The sequence below is a fragment of the Haliotis rufescens genome, unplaced genomic scaffold (assembly GCF_023055435.1).
Source record: "Haliotis rufescens isolate VD_foot unplaced genomic scaffold, xgHalRufe1.0.p SCAF_19, whole genome shotgun sequence".
Lineage (NCBI taxonomy): Eukaryota > Metazoa > Mollusca > Gastropoda > Lepetellida > Haliotidae > Haliotis > Haliotis rufescens.
In genome coordinates this window covers 10,728,939-10,756,927 of record NW_025963879.1, presented here as the reverse complement: position 1 = coordinate 10,756,927, position 27,989 = coordinate 10,728,939, and the positions used below count along the sequence as shown (strand labels likewise).

Genomic DNA, 27,989 nt, shown 5'->3' with positions numbered 1-27,989 from the left:
ATTGGAAATTGTGCCCCTGCCAAGACAAAGAGTAGAATTGCATTCGAAATACCTTCAAAAGTGGCATCACAGTTTGACAAGATCAATGTTCTTGTGTTTTGCTGGCAATGACGTGTTTATGAAGGCAGGAGGACTAGAGATAAGAGAGGTCTCCTGTTGTGTGAACACCAGCAGACTTTCAACCTCACTGTCAGCTCCTGCACAATGTGATCATCACAGCTGACACATGAACAGTACTTTTAAAATCAAAGCATATTGGATGATGACAGGAGAATATTGGGGTCCAAGTGGCTTGTCCTTTAACCCTGTTACTTTTTTTTGTCTTGGTCTGTTTTTACATAAGCTATGTAGGATGAGTGTCTTTTTTGCAATTTAATCATGTAAAGTCCTACTGTCTTCTTTAAAGCCAGATATTCATTAGATTTTTGTGAGCTAGTTTGTAATCCTCCATGAATGTACATGAGCTGGCAGTGTCCCATTGGGGTATCTGCCTACTCAGCAGCAGGAACAGGAAGCTTGTATGGAGCTTTCAATAAAACTACAATTTTCTTTTCAAGAGAACATACCTTTTGTTTAACATGTTTAAGCTGAAAGTTTGTGCTTTCACGGTTTTCATGATACCATGAAATAAATACAAGTACCATATCAGACTGACATTTTGTATTCTGTAGTCATCCTTTTGATCTTCTGGACTCGCACAATAGTCAACAGCACTGTTAACATTGATGGATTGGCCACGGATGTCATGTGGCATTCTGTATTATTTCATCACATCCATATGGATGATGCTATTATTTTTCAAGTTTTATCAAATCTACTGCCTTCAACTGTTTGGATTTATTCAGATATATTTTGTTAGGCTGTGGTGGTATTAATGGTGCATGTTCAGTGAGGTGCAAATAGTGTGAAATATAAAATAGTGGTTGTTTTTTGCTGGAGAATGCGGTTTGGATCAAACAAACCAGTGGCTGATAGAGTCCATGCCAGTGAGATGCAGTTGACATAACCTCAATCAGGCAGTCAGTTCGGTCAGTGTGACCACCAGTGGATGATGACATTTGGGTTTCAGATTCTCTGGAATTCCAGGGTAATTGCGGCTTATGTTTTTCAGCTTGGCACTAAATTGTTTAATATGGTATATATGATGTACCGTATTCGACGTAATAAGCGCCCCGCTCTAATAAGCGCCCACGGCGATATTTTCTAATATATTGGCTAGTGAACAATCCCGATTAGCACTCCTTCCGATTGATCAATGTACACACGACCGATTTATTCGTGTATAATACGTACTCGTGTGTAATATGCACCCTTAATTATGGGCAGTTAAATTCTGGAAAAATATATCTGTCTTATATAAACATTTCAGGCTGTCAACATAAACCACGGAATTTATCTTTCAACTCTGTTTTTTTCATCAAAATAATATTCTAACAAGAGCCCACTATTTTTAATTTTGAGAGCGCCCTGGGCGCTTATTACGTCGAATACGGTATATGCACACACTTAGTTTTGAGAAGACCCCTCCTATAAGAACTGACATGACATCATACTGATGAAGGAGAGTGAAAAGATATGTAAATTTCACTTGCCACACATGGCCTCATCAATTCAAATTTGGCACCTTTAAAGCTCTGGAGAGAGTGTAATTCTATTATATATCCTAAATGTGTTAAAGAGAATCGATTCTTAAGGAACCGTTCAGCACTGGGTATATGATAGGAAGGGATGTGTGTTTGAAGTGAAATTTGAACTGATGGCTTGGCTTGTAATTAGATTTCAGTTTAGTGTAATCTTTTGAAAGGTTTATAGGCAGATCTATAAATCCTAATGACATTGTGTGTGCTACTAGATGTTGTTGATAATTTTTTGGAGGTGTATTTAAATATGAAATAGCAGAAGAATTGACGTTTCAAATAGAGCTGATGTTTGTTGTTTGGGAATGGCAGTAGAACATGGTGTGATTAGGAGTTAACAAGACAGTTCCGGGAGCCTGCATACAGGTGGGACTGCACATATGCACAGAGAAGTCTACCTGACCAGCAACATCCGTGCAGATGCACCTGCACTGCATGTGCACGCCGCCGTCATTCACATACCTTGCACATTACACCTGCATACCTCTTATCATACAGATGTACCATATTAATGCTGGGGTCAGTGGAAGAAGGGTGGGAATGATGAATTGTTTGATAGACATTACTTAGAAGTTGACAGATGACAAGGTAGACACAATGTTATGGAAAACAACTAATGTGGTAGTGATTTACCACCACTATATCACTACAACACCACGGAAAACAACACTAAATCACTACAACACCATGGAGAAGAGCACCACTATATCACTACAACACCATGGAGAAGAGCACCACTAAATCCCTACAACACCATGGAGAAGAGCACCACTATATCACACTACAACACCGTGGACAAGAGCACCTCTATATCACTACAACACCGTGGAGAAGAGCACCACTATATCACACCAACACCGTGGACAAGAGCACCACTATATCACTACAACACTATGGAGAAGAACACCACTATATCACTACAACACCGTGGAGAAGAGCACCACTATATCACACTACAACACCATGGAGAAGAGCACCACTATATCACTACAACACCATGGAGAACAACACTAAATCACTACAACACCATGGAGAAGAACACCACTATATCACTACAACACCGTGGAGAAGAGCACCACTATATCACACTACAACACCATGGAGAAGAGCACCACTATATCACTACAACACCATGGAGAACAACACTAAATCACTACAACACCATGGAGAAGAACACCACTATATCACTACAACACCGTGGAGAAGAGCACCACTATATCACTACAACACCATGGAGAACAACACTAAATCACTACAACACCATGGAGAAGAACACCACTATATCACTACAACACCATGGAGAACAACACTAAATCACTACAACACCATGGAGAAGAGCACCACTATATCACTACAACACCATGGAGAAGAACACCACTAAATCACTACAACACCATTCCCATATTTCTTCCATGGTTAAAATTTACTTTCCTCACCTTATAAAATTGACCATCTTTGATCGATTAGAAAAATAGAGTTTGATAACTTTTTGAAAAACAAGTTATTAAATGCATTGCACACACATTTATTTTCATTTGTATATTGACCAACCAAGGAAACCGTTTGGCAAAGATCTGAAAGGCATAGAATGTACAAGTGTGATTTGAATATTTAGTAGTGAAGGTACGCAAAGGATTTCACTAATCACATTCTTCATATGAATCATGTGAGTGAGTGAGTAAGTGTTGATTTATGTGGCATTACAAGTAATGGAGTCTAGCCCAGGCAGACCAGTGGTTGATAGTATGAACAAAGATCCATGATGTCAGGGTATGATTAGACGCAACCGTTACACACATCTTTACCATCCGATCTTAAATGTGCATGTCTGAAGACAAACGCTGGCTTCTGGAACTCTTGTCAGGAATCAGGTGAGCTACATCATGTACATAGAGGTGTTTCTATTGTTAGAATGTTACCATCACTTGTCAGGGGGAAGAATGCCGCCGCCTCCTATACAAACACCTTCAGTCAGGACTTGGTTCTGCATCAGTTCCGCCTGGCGGGGTCCATGCTGCAGTAGATAACCATCTCGGGAAGTGATGTGACACTGCATTGCCACTGGTATTCTTCTTCAGTGTGGCCCAATTGATTGTTCATTCCTGTTGATCAATACATAGGGATTATGTCAGGTTTTTCCAGAAACTCTCTGAAGTGAGATGAAAGGGTTTGATTGTCATGTAAGATAGGGGGTCACCATGTTATGGGATCAAGACTCCCCTGCAGGACTTGCTTCTGCAAAGTATGTTGGAGAATAAGTACCACCACCTGCTTGCTCCTGTGTGGGTATTGCATAAACCCTGGCCTCCAACCTGAAACTGCATAACAAAACACATTCTCTGGTAGTTAGTGAACTGACTGAAGTTCTTCTTAATAGGGCCGAGCAGGGCGAGTGATAGGCTAGGTAACCATGAAGAGTTACCAGCATGTGGTCGGATGACCCGACTGGGTGTAACATCATGCTCGGTCAGCATTGGTCAGATGACCCGACTGGGTGTAACACCATACCCGGTCAGCATTGGTCAGATTACCCAACTGGGTGTAACACCATACTCTGTCAGTATTGGTCAGATGACCTGGCTGGGTGTGGCATCATGCTCGGTCAGTATTGGTCAGATGACCTGGCTGGGTGTAACACCATACTCTGTCAGCATTGGTCAGATGACCTGGCTGGATGTAACACCATACTCTGTCAGCATTGGTCAGATGACCAGGCTGGGTGTGGCATCATGCTCTGTCAGCATTGGTCAGGTGACCTGGCTGGGTGTGGCATCCTGCTCGGTCAGTATTGGTCAGATGACCCGACTGGGTGTAACACCATACCCGGTCAGCATTGGTCAGATGACCTGGCTGGGTGTGGCATCATGCTCGGTCAGCATTGGTCAGATGACCTGGCTGGGTGTAACACCATACTCTGTCAGCATTGGTCAGATGACCTGGCTGGGTGTAACACCATACCCGGTCAGCATTGGTCAGAAGACCTGGCTGGGTGTGGCATCATGCTCTGTCAGCATTGGTCAGATGACCCGACTGGGTGTAACACCATACCCGGTCAGCATTGGTCAGATGACCTGGCTGGGTGTAACACCATACTCTGTCAGCATTGGTCAGATGACATGGCTGGGTGTGGGATCATGCTCGGTCAGTATTGGTCAGATGACCTGGCTGGGTGTAACATCATGCTCTGTCAGCATTGGTAAGGTGACCTGGCTTGATGTGGCATCATGCGCCGTCAGTATTGGTCAGGTGACCTGGCTGGGTGTAACACCATACTCTGTCAGCATTGGTCAGATGACCTGGCTGGGTGTGGCATCATGCTCTGTCAGCATTGGTCAGATGACATGGCTGGGTGTGGCATCATGCTCGGTCAGTATTGGTCAGATGACCTGGCTGGGTGTGGCATCATGCTCCGTCAGTATTGGTCAGATGACCTGTCTGGGTGTGGCATCATGCTCGGTCAGTATTGGTCAGGTGACCTTGCTGGGTGTGGCATCATGCTCGGTCAGTATTGGTCAGATGACCTGTCTGGTTGTGGCATCATGCTCGGTCAGCATTGGTCAGGTGACCTGGCTGGGTGTAACACCATACTTTGTCAGAATTGGTAAGGTGACCTGGCTGGGTGTGGCATCATGCTCCGTCAGTATTGGTCAGATGACCTGACTGGGTGTAACACCATACTCTGTCAGCATTGGTCAGATGACCTGGCTGGGTGTGGCATCATGCTCTGTCAGTATTGGTCAGATGACCTGACTGGGTGTAACACCATACCCGGTCAGCATTGGTCAGATGACCTGGCTGGGTGTGGCATCATGCTCGGTCAGTATTGGTCAGATGACCTGACTGGGTGTAACACCATACTCTGTCAGCATTGGTCAGATGACCTGGCTGGGTGTAACATCATACTCTGTCAGCATTGGTAAGGTGACCTGGCTGGATGTGGCATCATGCGCCGTCAGTATTGGTCAGATGACCTGGCTGGGTGTAACACCATACTCTGTCAGCATTGGTCAGATGACCTGGCTGGGTGTAACATCATACTCTGTCAGCATTGGTAAGGTGACCTTGCTGGGTGTGGCATCATGCTCGGTCAGTATTGGTCAGATGACCTGTCTGGTTGTGGCATCATGCTCGGTCAGCATTGGTCAGATGACCTGGCTGGGTGTGGCATCATGCTCGGTCAGTATTGGTCAGGTGACCTGGCTGGGTGTAACACCATACTTTGTCAGCATTGGTAAGGTGACCTGGCTGGGTGTGGCATCATGCTCCGTCAGTATTGGTCAGGTGACCTGGCTTGGTGTAACACCATACTCTGTCAGCATTGGTCAGGTGACCTGGCTGGGTGTGGCATCATGCTCCGTCAGTATTGGTCAGATGACCTGACTGGGTGTAACACCATACTCTGTCAGCATTGGTCAGATGACCTGGCTGGGTGTGGCATCATGCTCCGTCAGTATTGGTCAGATGACCTGACTGGGTGTAACACCATACCCGGTCAGCATTGGTCAGATGACCTGGCTGGGTGTGGCATCATGCTCGGTCAGTATTGGTCAGATGACCTGGCTGGGTGTAACATCATACTCTGTCAGCATTGGTCAGGTGACCTGGCTGGGTGTGGCATCATGCTCCGTCAGTATTGGTCAGGTGACCTGGCTGGGTGTAACACCATACTCTGTCAGCATTGGTCAGGTGACCCGGCTTGGTGTGGCATCATGCTCTGTCAGCATTGGTCAGGTGACCTGGCTGGGTGTGGCATCATGCTCCGTCAGTATTAGTCAGATGACCTGACTGGGTGTGGCATCATGCTCTGTCAGCATTGGTCAGGTGACCTGGCTGGGTGTGGCATCATGCTCTGTCAGCATTGGTCAGATGACCTGGTTGGGTGTAACAGCATACCCTGTCAGCATTTGGACAGTACTCATGAAATGTCAAGCACTCATGATCTAATTATTTAATTTGTGTCTTCTTATTTTACAGTTTTTTGGTCAAGTTTGCAAATTGACATGTTATCAAGATTTAGTGTTTGTTATGTGCCATTAGTTCATGTATTCCCAGTCATCAGTCAGGACAGGTTCTGATGTTGACTGTTGTATATTTCAGCACGATGGAAGGATAATCGGCTTGGCAGCAGACATAGACGACGGCTGGCTGTTTTGGTCAGATATCAGCTCAAGACGGAAGTCAATATATCGGTCTCGACTAGATGGAACTGATGTCACAGTTATCCTGAGAGGTGAGAAGATGGACCATATTTTCACCTTGATTATTGATGTTCTGGTTTAAGAGGCATCATTAAAAGTGTATGACATGTGAACCCTTCAGATCAATAATGAATATGTCATTATCGTCATCATCACCAATCATGGCATCATTTTAGTGTCAGGATGACTTTGTGAGACCATCATCATCCCAGCAGCAGCATGCTAATGTTGTTTTAACATTGTTGTAAACGAAACATTCCACACACTTCATCATAATCAACACTATTACATCTTCTCGAGGCAAGGGAGTTAACTGACTGTAAAAGTCCAGTTACCACCCTAGCTGAACTAGGCTGGAATTTCTGGGCTCGATTGTAAATAATATATGTTCTTTCTATGTCCCTCCTATTCACCAATCAGATTCCACCTCTCATGTTACTTGCATTTGCTTCAAACAAAATGGTGGGGCCCAGTCTAGACGATCAGAACGATAATCAATATCTATATTGTGATAAGAAGGGTCTTACTTCGCAAAGTGCATCAAATCACATGATTAAAACATGAAAAGAATATCTGTTCACACTGAGATGGCGGTACCCATGCTTTGCAAATCCTGCAATCAACTGAAATCTGCACAGCCGTTTACAAGCCTAGTTCGTCAAGGTTGGAAAGTAGACTTTCACAGTCAGAAAACTCCCTTGCCTCAGGAAGATGACACTAAATCTGCTACTTGACTTTAGTGTACTTCAGTGTATATGTGTGTATCAGCCTTACAACTTGACTGAGAAGGTCTTGACTTTTGTGGTTGGTGAGTGTATTTGGGTAGATTGTCGTCAATATAAATGGAGCAGATATCTCCCCTTCATCTCAGCTCTGTAGGGTCCAGCTGAGGGCGGGGAGCCTGTATCACAATATTTAACTGACAGCAGTCCCGCGAAACAGAGGGATACTCACCAAGTGCAAATTATTTTTTTCTTTTCCAAATTTTAAATTTGATTGGATTTCTTTGACAATCATTTCAGCAAGAATGGTTACTAATGAATCAGGTTCTGGCATTTGTGTTAGTGCTATGGTTTAATGTTTGCACAAGGAAGATTAAATGCTGGCACAGATGATTGATTGGCAGAAAGAACAAAATTGCTAAAAATGAAAATGATGAATGTGTTTATTTCCTCTTAACAATCAAAGGACATCAAAGACAGACTGCCAATGGTTTTCTGATCGCAGCTGTGATGCAAGTATCCAGTGGCTTGTGTGATAAATTATTCACCTCAATCAAGCACTTATCACTTGTCTGGGTGAATAATTCATGTTGGTCATTGCCTGATACTGCAACAGACAAGCAGTGAGTGACACATGTTGATGGAATAATGATGTTATCACACAGTGATGGAGGCTGTACAAGCTTGTCTATATCCTGCTGATGTGTACATATGATAGCCATGTATGTTTAATGACAGAGGGTGACACATATTCACATTACTGTGGAATGTGCTGATAGCCGGAGGGGATTTATAGATTGAGGAGGGCATTGTTGTACTTATTATGTGCTTTCAGAAGAGAATGGCAGAAAGAACGATTATAACTGAAACATGATTGACAATGACAAAAGGATTAATAAAATAGAAATGTTTGATCTGAGAAGGATCTACTTTGAAATGGGTGTGTGGCAGTGAAACATTGCAAGGATAATCCCAAGCATTTTTTGTATATTATGATGAACCACAAGTACACCTTCATTAGCTTTAAGTTTAAGATAGTTTCTTACCAGAATGTTGTGAATATTTCTTAAACTATATGGCCTCACTGAATGTACAGCTATATTCAATTTTCAACACAACTAATTTGACCAATTCCAAGAAATTTAAAAAAAATAATAATTTAAAGAATTTTGTATTTTTTCATCTGAGAAATTATTTTTTCCAACAACTCAACTGTTTTTCTGGAAAATTATCCCTGAAACTAACACTACAGTAGTAGCAGTGCAGACATCAATGTTGAAGATAGTGACCATAGTAGTTGTAGATATATGAGGCAGCCTGGTTCACAGAACACCTATTTGTGCTGACTAAAGATAGTATTCACTGAATGTGTTATCTCCATTTATTGAATGTCACAGCAGCAAATCTCCAATATCATTCTTCCATGGTGGGTTTATGGGGAGAGTTATTGTTTCTGCAGTAAAGCAACAAGTGTTGGGGAAAAGATCTTTGAGAACACAGAATTTATTACAGACACTTCGGAGACTGGGCTCACTAACTCTCACTGATAACTAGGACTGTAATCAAGGTTAATGTCCTCTGATGAAAGGTGACAGCCTCATTGAATGCTGATTGAATTGCAACCAGCCAAGGTTCCATGGTTCCTTGCAGTGGTAACTCCAAGGCATCTGGTGTTCCTGCAGGTTTATGCCAGTCTGATGCTGCCAGCCATAGCTGATGACCTTCTGACCTCTGGCCAGACCTGCACTGTGAGGACTGGTGTGGGAGGAGGGAGGAAGGAGAGGGGGGTAGGTTACAGGAGAATGTGCAGCAGATTGGCCATGTTCAGCTGTCTCCCCAACCCCCCAGTGATAAACCTGCTACATGCTTCTTATCACCACCATAAGGAGCCCAGTAGTTCCAGCCAGCAGATGTATGTTTGTAACATTTGTGTAAGAAGAAATATAAAGTATTATTCTATACTTGAATGTGCTATTTGGAACAAGAAAAGAGACAGGTAACACTGTGGAACGACAAATTAGAACAATTTACTTTGGAAAAATATTTTGGCACCTTTTTATAAATGTCACATTGTTATGGTTTTTGACTGTTTAAATTTGAATTATTGACAAGAAATTCAATCAGTCATAGAGTTCTAATGGGTACAGGTGTGAAGGCAGTCCCCTTTGTAGGACCTGTGAGTGAGGTTTGACTGACAGCAGCATCTCAGCAGGAGACACCTTGAAAAGGCTTTTCAAATAGTTACAATGTGTGAAAATAAGTTTGGTAATGTCAAGGAATTCCTTACAAAAATAACATCCATGTTTTGGGGGAAGTGTACACGGTCTGAACTTTCCAAGAGTAATCGGACGTCAGCTTAGAAGCTTGAAGCTTGAAACTATCTACATTTACAACTTATTAGTAAGGAATGGGGTTCATCATTTATGATAAATAATAATAGTACCATCGAAACAAGACAGTTGTTCATGGACTTGAGAATAAATGTTCACTGACAGCATTTACCATTTCGTTCCAGAAGCTGAGATTTATAATGGAGTATATGTGGCTTGTACCAGTCTATATCACATCCTCACTACAAGGATTTAACCAGGCATTTCAAATTGAATACTTTGGTTTGATGATTACAAAATATGAGTTTCTTAACATTTTACAGGAAAAAAGTAGTAAATTCTGAAGAAAAATATATATTTACTGATTTGAAGCCTGCCACTTTTTAATGCAGGTATGCTCAGAAATTGTAAACAACAGTTTGGATAAGCCAACTTTCCCTTCCCCTTGCGATGAGGCTCTGACTTGGATGATACATTTGTTTACTTTTCAAACAAGGCTGTAATGTTTACTCTGAGAGAGGGATTTTCCTACTAGTTAGTGTGCTGATATTAGATGCACTGGCTGATACCATGACAACAGTGTGCTTTCCAGCAAGGCAGGGGGCTCATCCTATCTGTCCCAGCTCAGGGATGTAAGCAAGTGCACAACCTCTTATCACTGAAAACTGGGACCCTGAAAGCTGTACCAGATACGTAAAATTAGGCAACTCTCTAAGATAAGATTTAGGCCAGCATGTCATGGTAGAACCTTGTACAGTTGTCTCAGTGCTGTAGATCAGTGATGAGGTTTCAGGGTAAAGGAAGACGGAAGGGGTGGGATAGTCTGTACGTCCAAACCAGGTTCAAACATAATTTCTGACCATAATGCATTAGCATGTTAGTGGCTTTTGGAAACCATTTACAGTTATGAAAAAATCAAAATGTTCGGTGATTTTTAACTGTCCCCTTCAGTAACCCCTTACACTTAAAGACCAATGTCGAAAACCGTAAGGTATGGTAGACCAAACCCTGAGCAGGAATCTCAGGGGGGGATTGGACAAAGAGTGACAAAAAGAAAATGAAGTCTGCATGCAAACATTTAGGCTGAAGGATGAGGTGTGATGCTGCTGCTGAAGGATGAGGTGTGATGCTGCTGAAGGATGAGGTATGATGCTGCTGAAGGATGAGGTGTGATGCTGCTGAAGGATGAGGTGTGATGTTGCTGAAGGATGAGGTGTGATGCTGCTGAAGGATGAGGTTTGATGTTGCTGAAGGATGAGGTTTGATGCTGCTGAAGGATGAGGTGTGATGTTGCTGAAGGATGAGGTGTGATGCTGCTGAAGGATGAGGTGTGATGTTGCTGAAGGATGAGGTGTGATGCTGTTGCTGAAGGATGAGGTGTGATGTTGCTGCTGAAGGATGAGGTGTGATGCTGCTGAAGGATGAGGTATGATGCTGCTGAAGGATGAGGTGTGATGCTGCTGAAGGATGAGGTTTGATGTTGCTGAAGGATGAGGTGTGATGCTGCTGAAGGATGAGGTTTGATGTTGCTGAAGGATGAGGTATGATGCTGCTGAAGGATGAGGTGTGATGCTGCTGAAGGATGAGGTGTGATGTTGCTGAAGGATGAGGTGTGATGCTGCTGCTGAAGGATGAGGTATGATGCTGCTGAAGGATGAGGTGTGATGTTGCTGAAGGATGAGGTGTGATGTTGCTGCTGAAGGATGAGGTATGATGCTGCTGAAGGATGAGGTGTGATGCTGCTAAAGGATGAGGTGTGATGCTGCTGAAGGATGAGGTTTGATGTTGCTGAAGGATGAAGTGTGATGCTGCTTAAGGATGAGGTATGATGCTGCTGAAGGATGAGGTATGATGCTGCTGAAGGATGAGGTGTGATGCTGCTGAAGGATGAGGTGTGATGCTGCTGAAGGATGAGGTGTGATGCTGCTGAAGGATGAGGTGTGATGCTGCTGAAGGATGAGGTTTGATGCTGCTGAAGGATGAGGTGTGATGTTGCTGAAGGATAGATGTGATGCTGCTTAAGGATGAGGTATGATGCTGCTGAAGGATGAGGTATGATGCTGCTGAAGGATGAGGTATGATGCTGCTGAAGGATGAGGTGTGATGCTGCTGAAGGATGAGGTGTGTCATATGTGAGAGGTAAGTGGTTCCTTCATGAAGCGAGAATGGAGCTGAATGGAAGATGCCTTCAGATGTCGCATGAGGAGAAGCGATAATTGAAGCTACTTCCAGGTGCGTATAGGGTCAGGAGGTGCCATGCTATCTGATATAGAGGCAGCAAAGGCTTGTCATGTCACATGAGGTTCTTACTACTGCACTACTTTGAGATCACATACAAGTTGACATGACCCACTAATTTGGGCAGGATGATGATGGGGGGGTGGGGGCGGGGACTAGGAAAGACTATAACTATCATTCCATAGTTTTAGTAAGCAAACCAAACAAGTTTTAAGCATGTACAAGAATACAATATTTTCTTGTTTCCAGTAAGCACTTGTGTTTAAAGCACATGCCCCATTCTTTGGCACACATTTCGGGGAAATGGACCTCGCAATGGATATTTGAATCAAAGTAAGACTGAAGTGTGAAAGAAATCTGACTTCATAAGTCAGGTAAGCTACTGTCTTGTGGCTCTCTTTTTATCTTCTTTAAAACTTCTTTGTTAGTCAACATGTGCTCTCTCCGGGTTGGGGCTCAATTATGAATATATGTACATTTCTGATAGATGTCTTACAGGTAAACCCTATTGGATCTATGTATGACAACTGCAGTAAGAATTGTTGAAGCATGTTGTGTATGATGTGACCTTTCCCTCAGATTTAAGACACCATTATCTTGTGGCCACTGCAGGAAAAATCCATTTGTTTAATTCTGTTCTATCAACAAAACTAATTTAGGATGAAATGGCATCAATATTGACCTGTCTGGGTCAAGAAAACTGCTGTAATGTTTGTAAACTTTCTTAAGAACATAACAAGATTATTTCCAGTACAGAAAGCAGGTGTCTTGGAAATGTAGGTCGGAATTGGCAGTGCTGTATCCTATGTCTTGTTTCTGATAATCAGGTGTAATCACACAATGGGAGACAGGCTGATTCCATCAACTCAGACCATTGTTAGTGTCATAGCTACCAAAATAAACGCAGAAGAATCCTTGGTGCCATCTAACGAGGCATCAGTAGACCACTCTTCACAAGAGGAGGTCTCAAAATGTTGGAGAAATGTAGAAATGGGTCTGTTTGGTTTGGGAGTAGGAACTAAATGTCAGAGGTTGTGGGGGCTGGTGAGAACTCATCTGTTGAATGTACAGTCTCAACTTAATAACATTGTATGCAAACTTGATAATGTTTTAATATGCTCTACACTGCTACAAATCATTAAACCTTTTATCATCCTTTAAGTGGAGTAAACTCTTATAATCCTTTAAGTGGAGTAAACTCTCATTATCCTTGAAGTGGAGTAAACTCTCATCATCCTTGAAGTGGAGTAAACTCTCATCATCCTTGAAGTGGAGTAAACTCTCATCATCCTTGAAGTGGAGTAAACTCTCATCATCCTTGAAGTGGAGTAAACTCTCATCATCCTTGAAGTGGAGTAAACTCTTATCGTCCTTTAAGTGGAGTAAACTCTTATCATCCTTGAAGTGGAGTAAACTCTCATCATCCTTGAAGTGGAGTAAACTCTTATCGTCCTTGAAGTGGAGTAAACTCTTATCGTCCTTGAAGTGGAGTAAACTCTAATCGTCCTTTAAGTGGAGTAAACTCTTATAATCTTTTAAATGGAGTAAACTCTTATCGTCCTTTAAGTGGACCAAACTCTTATCATCCATGAAGTGGAGTAAACTCTTATCATCCTTGAAGTGGACCAAACTCTTGTGATCCCTGAAGTGGAGTAAACTCTTATCATCATTGAAGTGGAGTAAACTCTTATCATCCCTGAAGTGGACCAAACTCTTATCATCCATGAAGTGAAGTAAACTCTTATCATCCGTGAAGTGGAGTAAACTCTTATCATCCCTGAAGTGGACCAAACTCTTATCATCCATGAAGTGAAGTAAACTCTTATCATCCATGAAGTGGAGTAAACTCTTATCATCCCTGAAGTGGACCAAACTCTTATCATCCATGAAGTGAAGTAAACTCTTATCATCCATGAAGTGAAGTAAACACTTATCATCCCTGAAGTGGAGTAAACTCTTGTCATTGAAGCTGGGTAACCACTAGCCTACAGTTGTAGTATCATTAGGATATCATGGTATAATGTATCTGTTAATAGTATCCTCATGTTGTGACTGCACACAGTGGGTATATTTATTGTGTGTGCACCTCATGGCCTATGGACTCCTTGTGGAGTATCAGTTTTATGCTTGAAAACTTCACTGGAATATTTTGGTTCTGTGTAGAATTATCATGGGACTATTTACTTCTTACTTTATTACTGCAGTTTCACAGCTGTTGAGTTTATGGTGGACATGATTGCTTTGATATAAGCTTGCTCTGGGAAGTGGTCTTAGATACACTATATATAATGACATCCCTCGCCACTGACAGTTACAGACCTGCTGCTGGTTGTGAACATAGAAACAACTTGATGCCACAGATCAGACTAAACAGAAAAATAGTTTGTGCCTTAAATCACACTTTCAGGATTTGTGTTGTCCCACTTGGGGAGTCATGTCATGGCTTTCACCTCAGTGTCCAGTGTCTGGTAGCAGACATGTGCTACCCTCATGACTGTCACAGGTCCAGTTCTACAGCCTAGACCGTTGTAGTCTTAGTACTAAGATGGAAGTAAAAGTAAAAAGTACAACAAAGAGGTACAATCCTTGAAGCATTCTGAGCCCTAAAACAACCCCGTATAATTTCGTTAGAATTGATTAGTAGCAATCAGCACTGACACTGCTAGCATCTGCTTCAAGTTCATTTCATTGACAAAGGTTTGAAAATAATTCTGTTTCCAATGTTACGCTTTAAATATGGCAAAAGATGTGATTTCATTTAACAGGTTAGTGATCCTTGTGTGAAATGTTTTTCAGTAATTTATATTGATCTGAAATCAAGTGTGCTGTGTTTAATTGAGAACATTGCTTTTTTCATACAACTTTATAAGCATGAGGAAAACATTTTGTTAATTAAGTTATCACAGCCTTTGAACTTTTGACACAGGCATGGCAGTTTAAACTTATGGTGACTTGTTGAGGCCAAATGTGATATGGCTTGAAAGAAGTGACTGGCCTCCTTGATTCAGCTCCGATGCAAAGGCCACGTGTCAACAATGTGGGTAATTTAGCCGTGTGAAAAATTTGACTTTATGAGCATTTGGAGAGGATGTCTGGGACATTTTTTGAGTGAGGAGCCCCACTGAATTCCCAGGAACAAGTTGCTGCTTGAAGGGAGATCAATTCCTGATGAGTTGGATGAGGGGGGTCACAGGGTCGCTGATTGATGGCTGGGAAATTGATTACGTTAATCATCTCCACTACCGTACATGGGCAATATACATGGTCGATTTCGACATGACAGGTGTCGTATGGAAATTTACGTAATAGGGTAGTGTATGGAGATATGATTGATATGAGCTCAGTATTGGGTGTGAGGAAATGATTAAACCTTTCAGCAATAGGCCATAAAGTGCTTATAGTTTTCAAAATGGGATTTTAGCATTACAGTACATTTTCGGAACCTGGTAAATCAAGTATTTTTTATGGGGACTGTAGAAATATTGAAAGTCTCAGCAAAGCAATTTTATTGCGATGGCTTTTATGGTGATATATGTGGAGACAAGTTACAGGGTGTGTGTGGTGAAGTGTCTTGATGAGAGTGGAACGGTATGACCTAGCTGGTTCTGAGAGGGGTTTGTTGAAGTTAGATTACTGATCAACATTAGAGAGGACATAACAGCCAACCTACACTGTACAATCACTGGTGCTCGCTAGGGAGGACACAGCAGAGCTGACTGAAATGTCACATTCTGTTTCACAAAACAATGATGTAATAGTGGAACAGGAAGTCAAATTTTGTCTTTTCTAATAAGAGATGAGGAACCATTCAGTGTCTTCCAATATTTTGATGAAGGTTGTAGCTGTTAACTAAGATATCATAAGTCCATGACATTCAAAGAATATTTATGTCTGCTACTCTTTTAAAAGTGGAATATTTGTAATTTTGATTGTGGCTAAAATTGCGTATAATCGCCTGAGAGTGAAGGGATGGTGTAAATCCTGTTGGGGCCCTATGGCCCCTAGCATGGTGATCTACCTTCAATTGTTTGCAATCTATAGCCCGTTTCTATTTTGTGTTGTTATTTTTTGTGATATCTTTTTATTATAACATCCAGTTTTAGATATAAATTGTGATAGTCTAGTTATTTTGCTGTCCTTCAATGACAGGTTCTTATACAGTCTATATATACTTATTATTAATGTCTAAGTTTGTCCCACCACTATGAGGCTGAAATATGGCCGATGTGACTGACGTTAAGTTGTAACGCACTTACTATTAACTAAGATCATCAATGCCACCAATGCAGCCTTTCCTGTTGGCAATTGTCCCTTCAGCACTCAACCTTTCAACCACATGTCTGGGTTCACATGTGAGGATGTTGTGTCAAAGGGTGGCTGTGGTTTCATATTTGACGAGATTGAAGCCCTAAATGTGTATATGATGTAGAAAAAACTAAACATGGCAGTTCAGAGGCGGTCACTTCAGAAATACATGGGAAATAAATAAGTTTGACCACAGACCTAACCATGTGTCCACAATCTACATTCATTTGCTATGAGATTCTGATGTGAGGTGTGACATGATATTTATTAAGTTACAAGATGTTCTACATAATGGTATCTAATATCGATTTGTTGATCCAGTTTTCAGCCTGCTAGGTTTTACCATACACCTGGGGTATAGCTTTGTTGATACAGTTTTCAGCCTGCTAGGTTTCACCATACACCTGAGGTATAGCTTTGTTGATCCAGTTTTCAGCCTGCTAGGTTTCACCATACACCTGAGGTATAGCTTTGTTGATCCAGTTTTCAGCCTGCTAGGTTTTACCATACACCTGGGGTATAGCTTTGTTGATACAGTTTTCAGCCTGCTAGGTTTCACCATACACCTGAGGTATAGCTTTGTTGATACAGTTTTCAGCCTGCTAGGTTATACCATACACCTGAGGTATTGCTTTGTTGATCCAGTTTTCGTTTTGCTAGGCCTTTTCCAGTCAAGTTTCTACCCACAATGCCTGTTTCTAAATTCGCGTCTCGGGCTGACAAGACCTAAATTTCTATTTTCCCATCATACCTTGCAATATGGTACAAATTCCTGCCTTTCAGTGTCATTGGCTAGCTAAACTCTAATTCATACGCATGTACCGCACCAACCCACCGCCTTTACCGTTCCGTATATTCTTGTTGTATGTCCTAGTGGGTTGTAGACTAGGTACAATTTACAGTCTTAGTGGCAACTTAATATTTTCACTTTAAGATTAAATTTTCTAACTTACCTAATTTGTATATTTACTTTTCAACATTAGACCTGATTAACTCAATTTAGGTTACATAATTTTTCATTCTCACTGTCAGGCATAAACTTCAATTCTCTGCATGTTAAGTCACCAAACAATTCCATCATATATATTACATTTCATGCCTACTTACAGGTATAAGGCGCACTATTATATAAACATTGTCTATATTAGTTGGTTTCATATCTTATAAAATATCACTTGTGCCATACAGTGTGTGATTACTTGCTTGTTTCATTGGGGTTTAATTAATTCAAGTATACACTTTCTTATTGTGTGACTTTATGTGCCAAATATTGTAACTTGTCTGCATCTTTTACCTACTTCAGCCAAATAAATCTAGTCAGTTTCGTCCTGTTGTGGTTCTTAATTATGATAATAATCAAAGTCAGTTAGCTCAAGGTTCACAATGACAGTGCTGGTACACAGGGCTTTTCAGCTTAGTCCTTTTGGCATGTTTCTGCCGTCTTGAACTTCCGAAGCCTGTCATCCATCAAATCGATGAAACAGTAAGTTTGATGAATCTTACAATGGTTTCCTCTTGTGTATGTTGCAGATGTTGAGGAATGCAATGGACTGTCTGTGGACTGGATCTCTAACCATGTGTACTGGACTGACGCACAGAAACAAACCATCGAAGTTGCCAACTATGACGGAAGTGGGCGCAGGATTTTGATTGGCTTTGACCTGGACAAGCCTCGTGGGATTGTTGTAGACCCTGTGTATGGGTAAGTATTGTTTGAACTAGTTACTTTGGTCCCATGCCTTTTTGTAAATGGAACTAAATGGAAACCAGCAAGGATACTGTGTTAGGGAAAGTTTTAGTTCAGGTCCTTAAAAGGAATTGCTTGTGATTACTTCTTCCGTGGTCTTGTGGTAGAGCATCTGCCCAGAGAGCTGAAGGTTTGGATTTTGATCCACAGCCGCATCATGCCAAAAGATGGTACTTGTTGTTACCCTGCCTGTTGCTCAGCATTATGGGGCTAAAACAAGGACTGTTTGGCTCGGAGACAGTATACTGTTTCTGAGTGGGGTATTCATGTTAAACTCGTTATGGTATCTGAGTGGGCTAGCACTATAAAATCGGCACAAATAAAATTAGTCCGGACTAGCACAAGCACCCACACACCCACACACCCACACACCCACACACCCACACACACACGTGCATGCACGTAGTTATATAAGTGCAATAATCGTGGACGTGAATGAAACACCATTTCACCGCATCTCATGATGAGTTTACCTTTGTATAAGCCCAACTGAGCTTGTGTCCTGTTTAGCCATTGTCCATCTAAGCCATCCTCCATCCTCCTCCTCCTTCTATACATCTTTTTCCCAGAAGCCACCGGACTGATAAAGCTGAAACTTGTTATACATATTCCTGATCATTACAACTTATTCTTTACTCACATTGTGATGTTGATACTAACTACATGTATCCGAAGTGGTTGTTTCTGCTGACATTATCAGCTATGGACCAGATATTGTCAGGTGGGCTACTGTCCCTCAGTACTGTTAAACATTTACATTATTTGTATCTTTATTCATCCAGTGTTTACATTAACCTACTGTATTATTGTACACTTGCCCGTAGTACAGAAACATCATGCGGGATGCATCAATATCAACAACTAATGTTATGCACTGTTTTTGAAACTGTAATATGTGCATAAATTTGCATACTAATATTCATCCCAGACATGTTAAGCTTTCAAACTAATTCCAATTGAAAGAATTGGTCCAGTACTTGCACATTTTTACCCCCTGGACCACCAAAGGCCCCTAGTTCCATGTGACCAATGTTCTTGCTCAAACCAAATTGCTTTGATGTCATGAAAATTTGACATGTAATCAATATTTTCATGCAGGCACTCTCATGCAAGATGACATTCTACTGTCTGGTGGAATATTCTGACTGCTTCTGATATTTATTCATGAACAGACTTCTTTGATGGTATTGTTTTTGAGGAGGGTTTCAATTTCCAAAAGAGCCCATTGTTTTGTCCAAGGCTGATGACTTGGATGCCAGTGGGTAATGAACCAGGGCATCTATAGCCGCTCCTGTTGCTGCTGCTGGAAATGGTCAGTTGTCCTCCAGTCCAGTGATTTGTGTCAGGATTTCAGAAATGATACTTGCCCACTGAAATAGTTCTTAACCACCATACTGGGTACAGTACACCTGGTCCCTACAAATGATATACCATGAAGCACTACCGGAAGGTTAAATGTAGCACTGGGTTTCTACATTTCCAAATGTCAGTTCAATATGGCGTTATGAACAGTCAAATGAATGTCATTACTGAAATGTACCATTTAGTGAAAAGAGTGTAATGAATATTCCAGCTACAATCATGAGGCTGGCTAATGGACCTTACAGCCAAGATTCCCAGTTGTCTTGGAATATTGCACATATGAGGGGTCAATAAGGAAGGGGGCATTAATGCTACCAAGACTGAATGTGTCTAGAGACACTCTATGGTGTGGTATATGGGTGTGACTGTTTGACTATACTGTTTGGGTTTGAACATAGATACACTCTATGGTGTGGTATATGGGTGTGACTGTTTGACCATACTGTTTTGATTTGAACATAGAGACACTTTGTGGTGTGGTATATGGGTATGACTGTTTGACTATACGGGTTAGTTTGAACGTAGATACACTCTGTGGTGTGGTATATGGGTGTGATTGTTTGACTATACTGTTTGGGTTTGAACATAGATACACTGTATGGTGTGGTCTACGGGTGTGACTGTTTGACTATACGGGTAAGTTTGAACGTAGATACACTCTGTGGTGTGGTCTATGGATGTAACTGTTCACTGTGTGGTGTGGTCTATGGGTGTGACTGTTCACTGTGTGGTGTGGTCTAAGGGTGTGGCTGTTCACTCTGTGGTGTGGTATATGGATGTGACTATTCACTCTGTGGTGTGGTCTATGGATGTAACTGTTCACTGTGTGGTGTGGTCTATGGGTGTGACTGTTCACTGTGTGGTGTGGTCTAAGGGTGTGGCTGTTCACTGTGTGGTGTGGTATATGGATGTGACTGTTCACTGTGTGGTGTGGTCTAAGGGTGTGGCTGTTCACTGTGTGGTGTGGTATATGGATGTGACTGTTCACTGTGTGGTGTGGTCTATGGGTGTGACTTTTCACTCTGTGGTGTGGTCTATTGGGGTGACTGTTAGATCTGATGTTTGGGTTTGACTGTGACTTACGTAGTTGGCAGCAATCTGTTTATCTGTCATATATTAATGTCCCGCACTGGATGGCCAAAACAGCTTGGCAGAGCCATTAGGTAGACCAACTTTCAACTAGCAATTGGTTGATGTGGTTCATATCTAGATGAGCGGACTTATGCACACAGGAGCTAACATTGTTTGGTAAATATTGCCCTAGCTGTTGATATTTGTACACACTTTAATCTTACTGTATGTAGAAGTGCAACTTTTTGTGACAATGGCCAACGTTTTCTTTCTGCATCACAGTTTGTTCCTGATGAAATGTCACTCTTTGACAAATGGTTTCTGATTGCAGGTAGAATTTATTATCTAAATTTGACAGACTGACAATCAGTTGCCCAATTCCTCATGTTTATTGCATTAGGAAGCCAACAACCACTGTTGTTACAGCATCATCAATATCACTTCAAGATGAAGGAGACATGGGCAGGCCGAGTCAATACAGATATTCATAGTCGTTTTGCCAAAGACAATATTTTGATGAACACCATGGCATGTAGATTGTAGTGCCATTTCCAGATTAATGTCGTCAATTGCTCTGTGTGGGGTCACATGAAATAGAAGATTTAAATCAATTTTTGTCCTGCTTAAAAGGAAATTGTTTTGATAGGTTTGGTATCATGGGCACAATAATTCATGTGGATATCATTTCAGGACAATTTAAGTGACAACATGCATTGATTTCTGGCTTGAGTGCCATTTTGCATGTGAGAAATAGTTGCAAATGGACATTGAGCGTCTAATGACCTTGAATACAATATACTGGAAGGGTACAATGGGAATCTTTATGATGCTTTGCTAGGCATATATGTACATAGAGTGTGAAGGTATTGAGAAGGAACTAGGAACCTGAAAACAGCTGGGGCACCATTTGTAAAACAAGAAGCTTATGAAAATTACAATTTTCAGAATCCATTGAAAAATGAGAGGAAAAATAATTAAGATTTTTACATTTGTGGCTGAGTTGAACACTGACATCAATAGTGAAATTTATGGTTAATAATTTTGATTTTTAAACTTGTTGGTGACCACTGTCTGTAACATGGCTGTGTGCACCACTGAGACGGAGCACCTTGTTGGTGACCACTGTCTGTAACATGGCTGTGTGCACCACTGAGACGGAGCACCTTGTTGGTGACCACTGTCTGTAACCTGGCTGTGTGCACCACTGAGACAGAGCACCTTGTTGGTGACCACTGTCTGTAACATGGCTGTGTGCACCACTGAGACGGAGCACCTTGTTGGTGACCACTGTCTGTAACATGGCTGTGTGCACCACTGAGACGGAGCACCTTGTTGGTGACCACTGTCTGTAACATGGCTGTGTGCACCACTGAGACGGAGCACCTTGTTGGTGACCACTGTCTGTAACATGGCTGTGTGCACCACTGAGACGGAGCACCTTGTTGGTGACCACTGTCTGTAACATGGCTGTGTGCACCACTAAGCACCTCTCACTGAGTTTACTGTAAATTGCTGAAATACTGTGTTACAAATTTCCTTACTTCTGAAAACCAAGATAACCATGAATGATAAAAAGTTTTGCTGTAACAAGTACTTCACAGTCAGAAAATAGCTGAAAGAAGTTTCGCTACTGCTTTGATGGACCAGAAATGTACAAAAGATACTCCAATCATCTAACAATAAGTAACTGGTAGCCGTCAAAATGCAATCCACCCAGACTCTTTGAAATAAGAAAGAAAGATTAAGCTCTACAACTAGAAAACAGATATCTGCTTACCCTAACTATCAGGGTCCCGTTCCCAGAGTGATCTTAGCGCTAAGTCAATCTTTAATCCCACACTTTAACATATAGTCTTACGATAATCGTAGCGGTAAGATTGCTTCGTGGAATGGGGCCCTGGTTTACAAGTGATCTGTAAACCGTGGATATGACAAGTGTGGCCTAATCTTTTACGTCTCTGAACTAACAGGAAACAATTGTTGTATCGTTTGTTTCCATAGTGTCTGATCAATTATTGTAATTGGGGTAATGCTTATCTTCACAAATGCAATATCAGTGTAGGGTTTCATCTCACGGGGAACCTGTTCCTGTCCTGTTTGCAGTGGACACACATTATCAGTTGTTTTGTCATGATGGGTATCACCAGTTTCCATGGCAACAGCATCATGATTCAGTGATGCCCCAGCACAAAGGGAATAGTAAGTCAACTTCATCAATTAACAGGGAGACGGGTGAACAAAACAAAATTTTGTCCTTAAAATAATTTGAAAATATGACATTGTAAAGTTTATGTGAGGAAGATTGTATGATTCCTGCTGGTCCTAATTCAGCAGGAATATATTTGGCAACAATCACCTTTTAAAAAGATATATTTGATTTTCAGTTCAAACTTTGTTTGATTTATTTCTTTGTATTTTAGATAACTGTTTACTTCCCCAATCAAAAGTATTCATTTCAATCAGGGGTTCATTTTACTATGGATGACGAAGTATTTAGAGAGCAAATAAACTTGAACATTTCGGTCATCACAAGGCAAATGGAAACTAATGAAATGAAATTGATAATAAGTGATCTGTGACAGAGGTGAAATAGTGACTGTTGAAAGACAGTGAGGTGGTCCTGGCCAGCAGCAGAGTGCTGATGTAGGAGAGATTAGCATCAGTATTTGCTTTTACTTAGCACACTTTGAAGCAAGTTTGTTGGCTCTTAGTCATGTGGAAATCAGATTACAGGCAGGAGGGAAAATCAATGTATATGGAGAGTCATGTCCCTTGATGAAGACCAGTCATTCCACCCAAATTCAGCACCTCTCAATGGAAGCCCCTCTTCTACATCAGGTTTGAAATTCACATCGGCCATGCTCATCGACTTGTCGATCCCATGCATACAAAACAGGTGGGGCTGATTCCCTGGATGGGGTGTGTCTGTTTGATTTACATCTAACGAGAGGGTACATTTCACTACTATCACTTGGCTTAATTTCAAAGTTATGTTGAAGTGTGTTTATGGCATGTTAGTGGTGGTGTGTATATAACATGTAAGTGGTGGTGTGTATATAACATGTAAGTAGTGGTGTGTTGAAGTGTGTATGTGACATGTAAGTGGTGGTGTGTTGAAGTGTGTATATAACATGTAAGTGTATAACATGTAAGTGGTGGTGTGTATATAACATGTAAGTGGTGGTGTGTATGTGACATGTAAGTGGTGGTGTGTTGAAGTGTGTATGTGACATGTAAGTGGTGGTGTGTTGAAGTGTGTATATAACATGTAAGTGTATAACATGTAAGTGGTGGTGTGTATATAACATGTAAGTAGTGGTGTGTTGAAGTGTGTATGTGACATGTAAGTGGTGGTGTGTTGAAGTGTGTACAAACATGTAAGTGGTGGTGGGTATATAACATGTAAGTGGTGGTGTGTATATAACATGTAAGTGTTAACATGTAAGTGGTGGTGGGTATATAACATGTAAGTGGTGGTGTGTTGAAGTGTGTACAAACATGTAAGTGGTGGTGGGTATATAACATGTAAGTGGTGGTGTGTATATAACATGTAAGTGGTGGTGTGTTGAAGTGTGTATGTGACATGTAAGTGGTGGTGTGTTGAAGTGTGTATATAACATGTAAGTGTATAACATGTAAGTGGTGGTGGGTATATAACATGTAAGTGGTGGTGGGTATGTAACATGTAAGTGGTGGTGTGTTGAAGTGTGTATATAACATGTAAGTGTTAACATGTAAGTGTTAACATGTAAGTGGTGGTGGGTATATAACATGTAAGTGGTGGTGTGTTGAAGTGTGTACAAACATGTCAGTGGTGGTGGGTATATAACATGTAAGTGGTGGTGTGTATATAACATGTAAGTGGTGGTCTGTTGAAGTGTGTATGTGACATGTAAGTAGTGGTGTGTTGAAGTGTGTATGTGACATGTAAGTGGTGGTGTGTTGAAGTGTGTATATAACATGTAAGTGGTTGTGTGTTGAAGTGTGTATGTGACATGTAAGTGGTGGTGTGTTGAAGTGTGTATATAACATGTAAGTGTATAACATGTAAGTGGTGGTGGGTATATAACATGTAAGTGGTGGTGTGTTGAAGTGTGTATATAACCTGTAAGTGGTGGTGGGTATATAACAAGTAAGTTGTGGTGTGTTGAAGTGTGTATATAACATGTAATTGGTGGTGTGTACAAACATGTTAGTGGTGGTGTGTATATGACATGTATGTGGTGGTGTGTTGAAGTGTGTACAAACATGTAAGTGGTGGTGGGTATATAACATGTTAGTGGTGGTGTGTTGAAGCGTGTATATTACATATCAGTGGTGGTGTATATATAACATGTAAGTGGTGGTGTGTTGAAGTGTGTATATAACATGTAATTGGTCATGTGTACAAACATGTTAGTGGTGGTGGGTATATAATATGTAAGTGGTGTTGTGTTGAAGTGTGTATATAACATATCAGTGGTGGTGTATATATAACATGTAAGTGGTGGTGTGTTGAAGTGTGTATATAACATGTAATTGGTCATGTGTACAAACATGTAAGTGGTGGTGTGTATATGACATGTATAGGGTGGTGTGTTGAAGTGTGTATATAACATGTAATTGGTGGTGTGTACAAACATGTAAGTGGGTGTGTGTATATAACATGTAATTGGTTGGGTTATATAACATGTATGTGGTGGTGTGTTGAAGTGTGTATATAACATGTAATTGGTAGTGTTATATAATATGTAATTGGTGGTGTGTTGAAGTGTGTATATAACATGTAATTGGTGGTGTGTACAAACATGTAAGTGGAGGTGTGTATATAACATGTATGTGGTGGTGTGTTGAAGTGTGTATATAACATGTTATTGGTGGGGTTATATAACATGTATGTGGTGGTGTGTTGAAGTGTGTATATAACATGTAATTGGTAGTGTTATATAATATGTAATTGGTGGTGTGTTGAAGTGTGTATATAACATGTAATTGGTGGTGTGTACAAACATGTAAGTGGAGGTGTGTATATAACATGTATGTGGTGGTGTGTTGAAGTGTGTATATAACATGTTATTGGTGGGGTTATATAACATGTAAGTGGTGGTGTGTTGAAATGTGTATATAACATGTAAGTGGTGGTGTTATATAACATGTAAGTGGTGGTGTTATATAACATGTAAGTGGTGGTGTGTTGAAGTGTGTATGTGACCTGATGGCATATTGAGGTAAATGTATTATGATTTTAGGCTTGGTGTTTGTGTTGTGAATGTTAAGGGACAACATATGCCTGGAAATTATGTGTGAAGTTTCTTTATATGTCCATAACTGGCTCAAATTGTTTTAAAGATGGGAATACTTTGTTTGTCAGTGAGCCTCATGTTGTGCTGTGAGCTGTTACCACTGACATACTTAGCTGACAACAGCATGAGTATTTCATGACATTGGAACTTATAGATATAGCAGCAGAACGCACTGGGGGGAACTGGGTGAAGCATGTACCTTACACATCTGAGAAACAATCAGGACTTGGGGAAAAACAAAAGCCAACTGTAATGCTTTTAACACAACAACTTTTTACCTTCCTCAGAAAAACTACTCTTGGGTCAAAAACAAGTACACAAGCTATTTAGTTTATCATGAAGACTTAGAATATTTGTTTTTTTCAACTTTAATATAATTATGTCTGCTTGCAGTGAGATTGCTCTTGTCCACTGCTCAGTTGTTAAAACCACTGTGGAGTTGCTCCTCACATGACTGGATGCTTGTTTTTACTGAGTTCCTAATACCACGAACAGATGGTGCATCACTCTCAGGATGATAACAAACGAGCTAACCACACTTGAGGAGAATCTGCCCCAATAGTGAGGAGAAACTTTCTCTGGGATGACGGCCTTTACTTATCAAGTTATAGAAAAAGTTGAAATTTTATTAGCATGTGTGGGTTGCACAGTATTTTTTCTATTATATCAGCGATGATCGATGTATAAGACAGATCACTTGTAGTGTTTCTGTGCTGTTAGAATGCTGATTCCTCCAGTATGATCATTTTTCTATCAAATGGTAGAATGATGATTTAATTATTTTTTAGTTTTTGCTTGAAGATGTTTTGTTCAAGACTAAATATTATAGAAAATAGTAAGATTGCCAGTATTAATGTTACTACAACAAGAGAAAACAATATAACTACCTTCCTTCAGAGCAGAATAAATTAACCACCATCATTTCTGAAGTGTGTTATTGTACATGGTAACATTGATTGGAGAGTCAGATTTACTGAAGTGTCACTGCTTCTCTGACTACCTGCAAACATGATTCACACAAAGGATTTCCTCTGTCTACCAACTACAGATGTCCAGGTGTAAGATGCATATCACAAAACAGCCTTGAGTTGACAGATGCCGCTCACGAAGTGTTGACATGTCACATCATTTGGACGACATAATTAACATGACCTGACGTCACAGCATTACATCAATCTAAACTCTGTTTTGAGGATTCAGCAGTCTGCAGGAAATTACCTGAGTGCTTTGTGTTGGAATACACAAGAAGTAGTCCAGTAATTCTCTTCAGAAATGTAAAATATTTTTCTATGTCTTTTCAAGTCACATTCTGATGTTCACTTTACAGTCAGAGGCCCTTATGTAATCTGCCATTGCTAACCATTGAGAGTACTTAGAAAATAAGATGTGAACAATTTCCTGTCAGTTTTGAAGGATTGGTGGTAATGCAATACAGTGAGAGAAATGTCTCCGTTCTCTTCAAGCAGCATCGTAATGAGAGAAGAGACGCCAACTCAGTTTAGAGACCCTACTTGATTAAGACATGTTGGTTTTGTATGAACATTTAAAACAAGGTGGTTTAGGATAATCCCCTTTACATATATGTTTGTACTGAAGTCAACAGGGTATGATGACAACCTCAGTTAACCAGCCTGTCTCTGCTATAGATGTTCTCCAGTGGTCACTAGGGTGTGAAGACAACCTCAGTCAACCAGCCTGTCTCTACTGTAGATGTTCTCCAGTGGTCACTAGGGTGTGAAGACAGGGTGTCATATTTCACTGATGTATCAATAAATCACAAATGTATACCTTATGTTAGAGTACACAGGCTTTCCTGTTAATCCTGTTTTCGTCTGTATCGATTTCTAAAAGTAACTTGGGCGAGTGTTACCTTACTTCATGGCATGAAACAAAATGCCAAATCTGAATACTTTTGGAATGAGTTAACAAGTAATGCAAATTGAAGATAAATTCGTTGTCATGGGTAACCTCTTGTAGTGCTCCAGTATGACAATATCTGTTGGTCAGCAGTCTAATTCATATTCAGCAGCAGTTTTGAGCACCAGATCCCAGCGTAGCCACAACCAAGTATCCCTTGATAGGTTTGTCCAATGATCG

At 40.9% G+C, this 27,989-nt stretch overlaps 1 protein-coding gene across 2 annotated transcripts in view; it reads left to right on the top strand.

Annotated features, from left to right (window-relative positions):
- Window positions 1-27,989, top strand: part of LOC124138972 — a 127,580-nt gene that overhangs the window by 31,946 nt on the left and 67,645 nt on the right. For both annotated transcript variants that reach the window (XM_048398865.1, XM_048398864.1), the window contains exons 3-4: window positions 6,735-6,867; window positions 17,961-18,132. In XM_048398865.1, coding sequence (XP_048254822.1) covers window positions 6,735-6,867; window positions 17,961-18,132 — 305 coding nt within the window. The remainder of the gene's footprint in view (window positions 1-6,734; window positions 6,868-17,960; window positions 18,133-27,989) is intronic.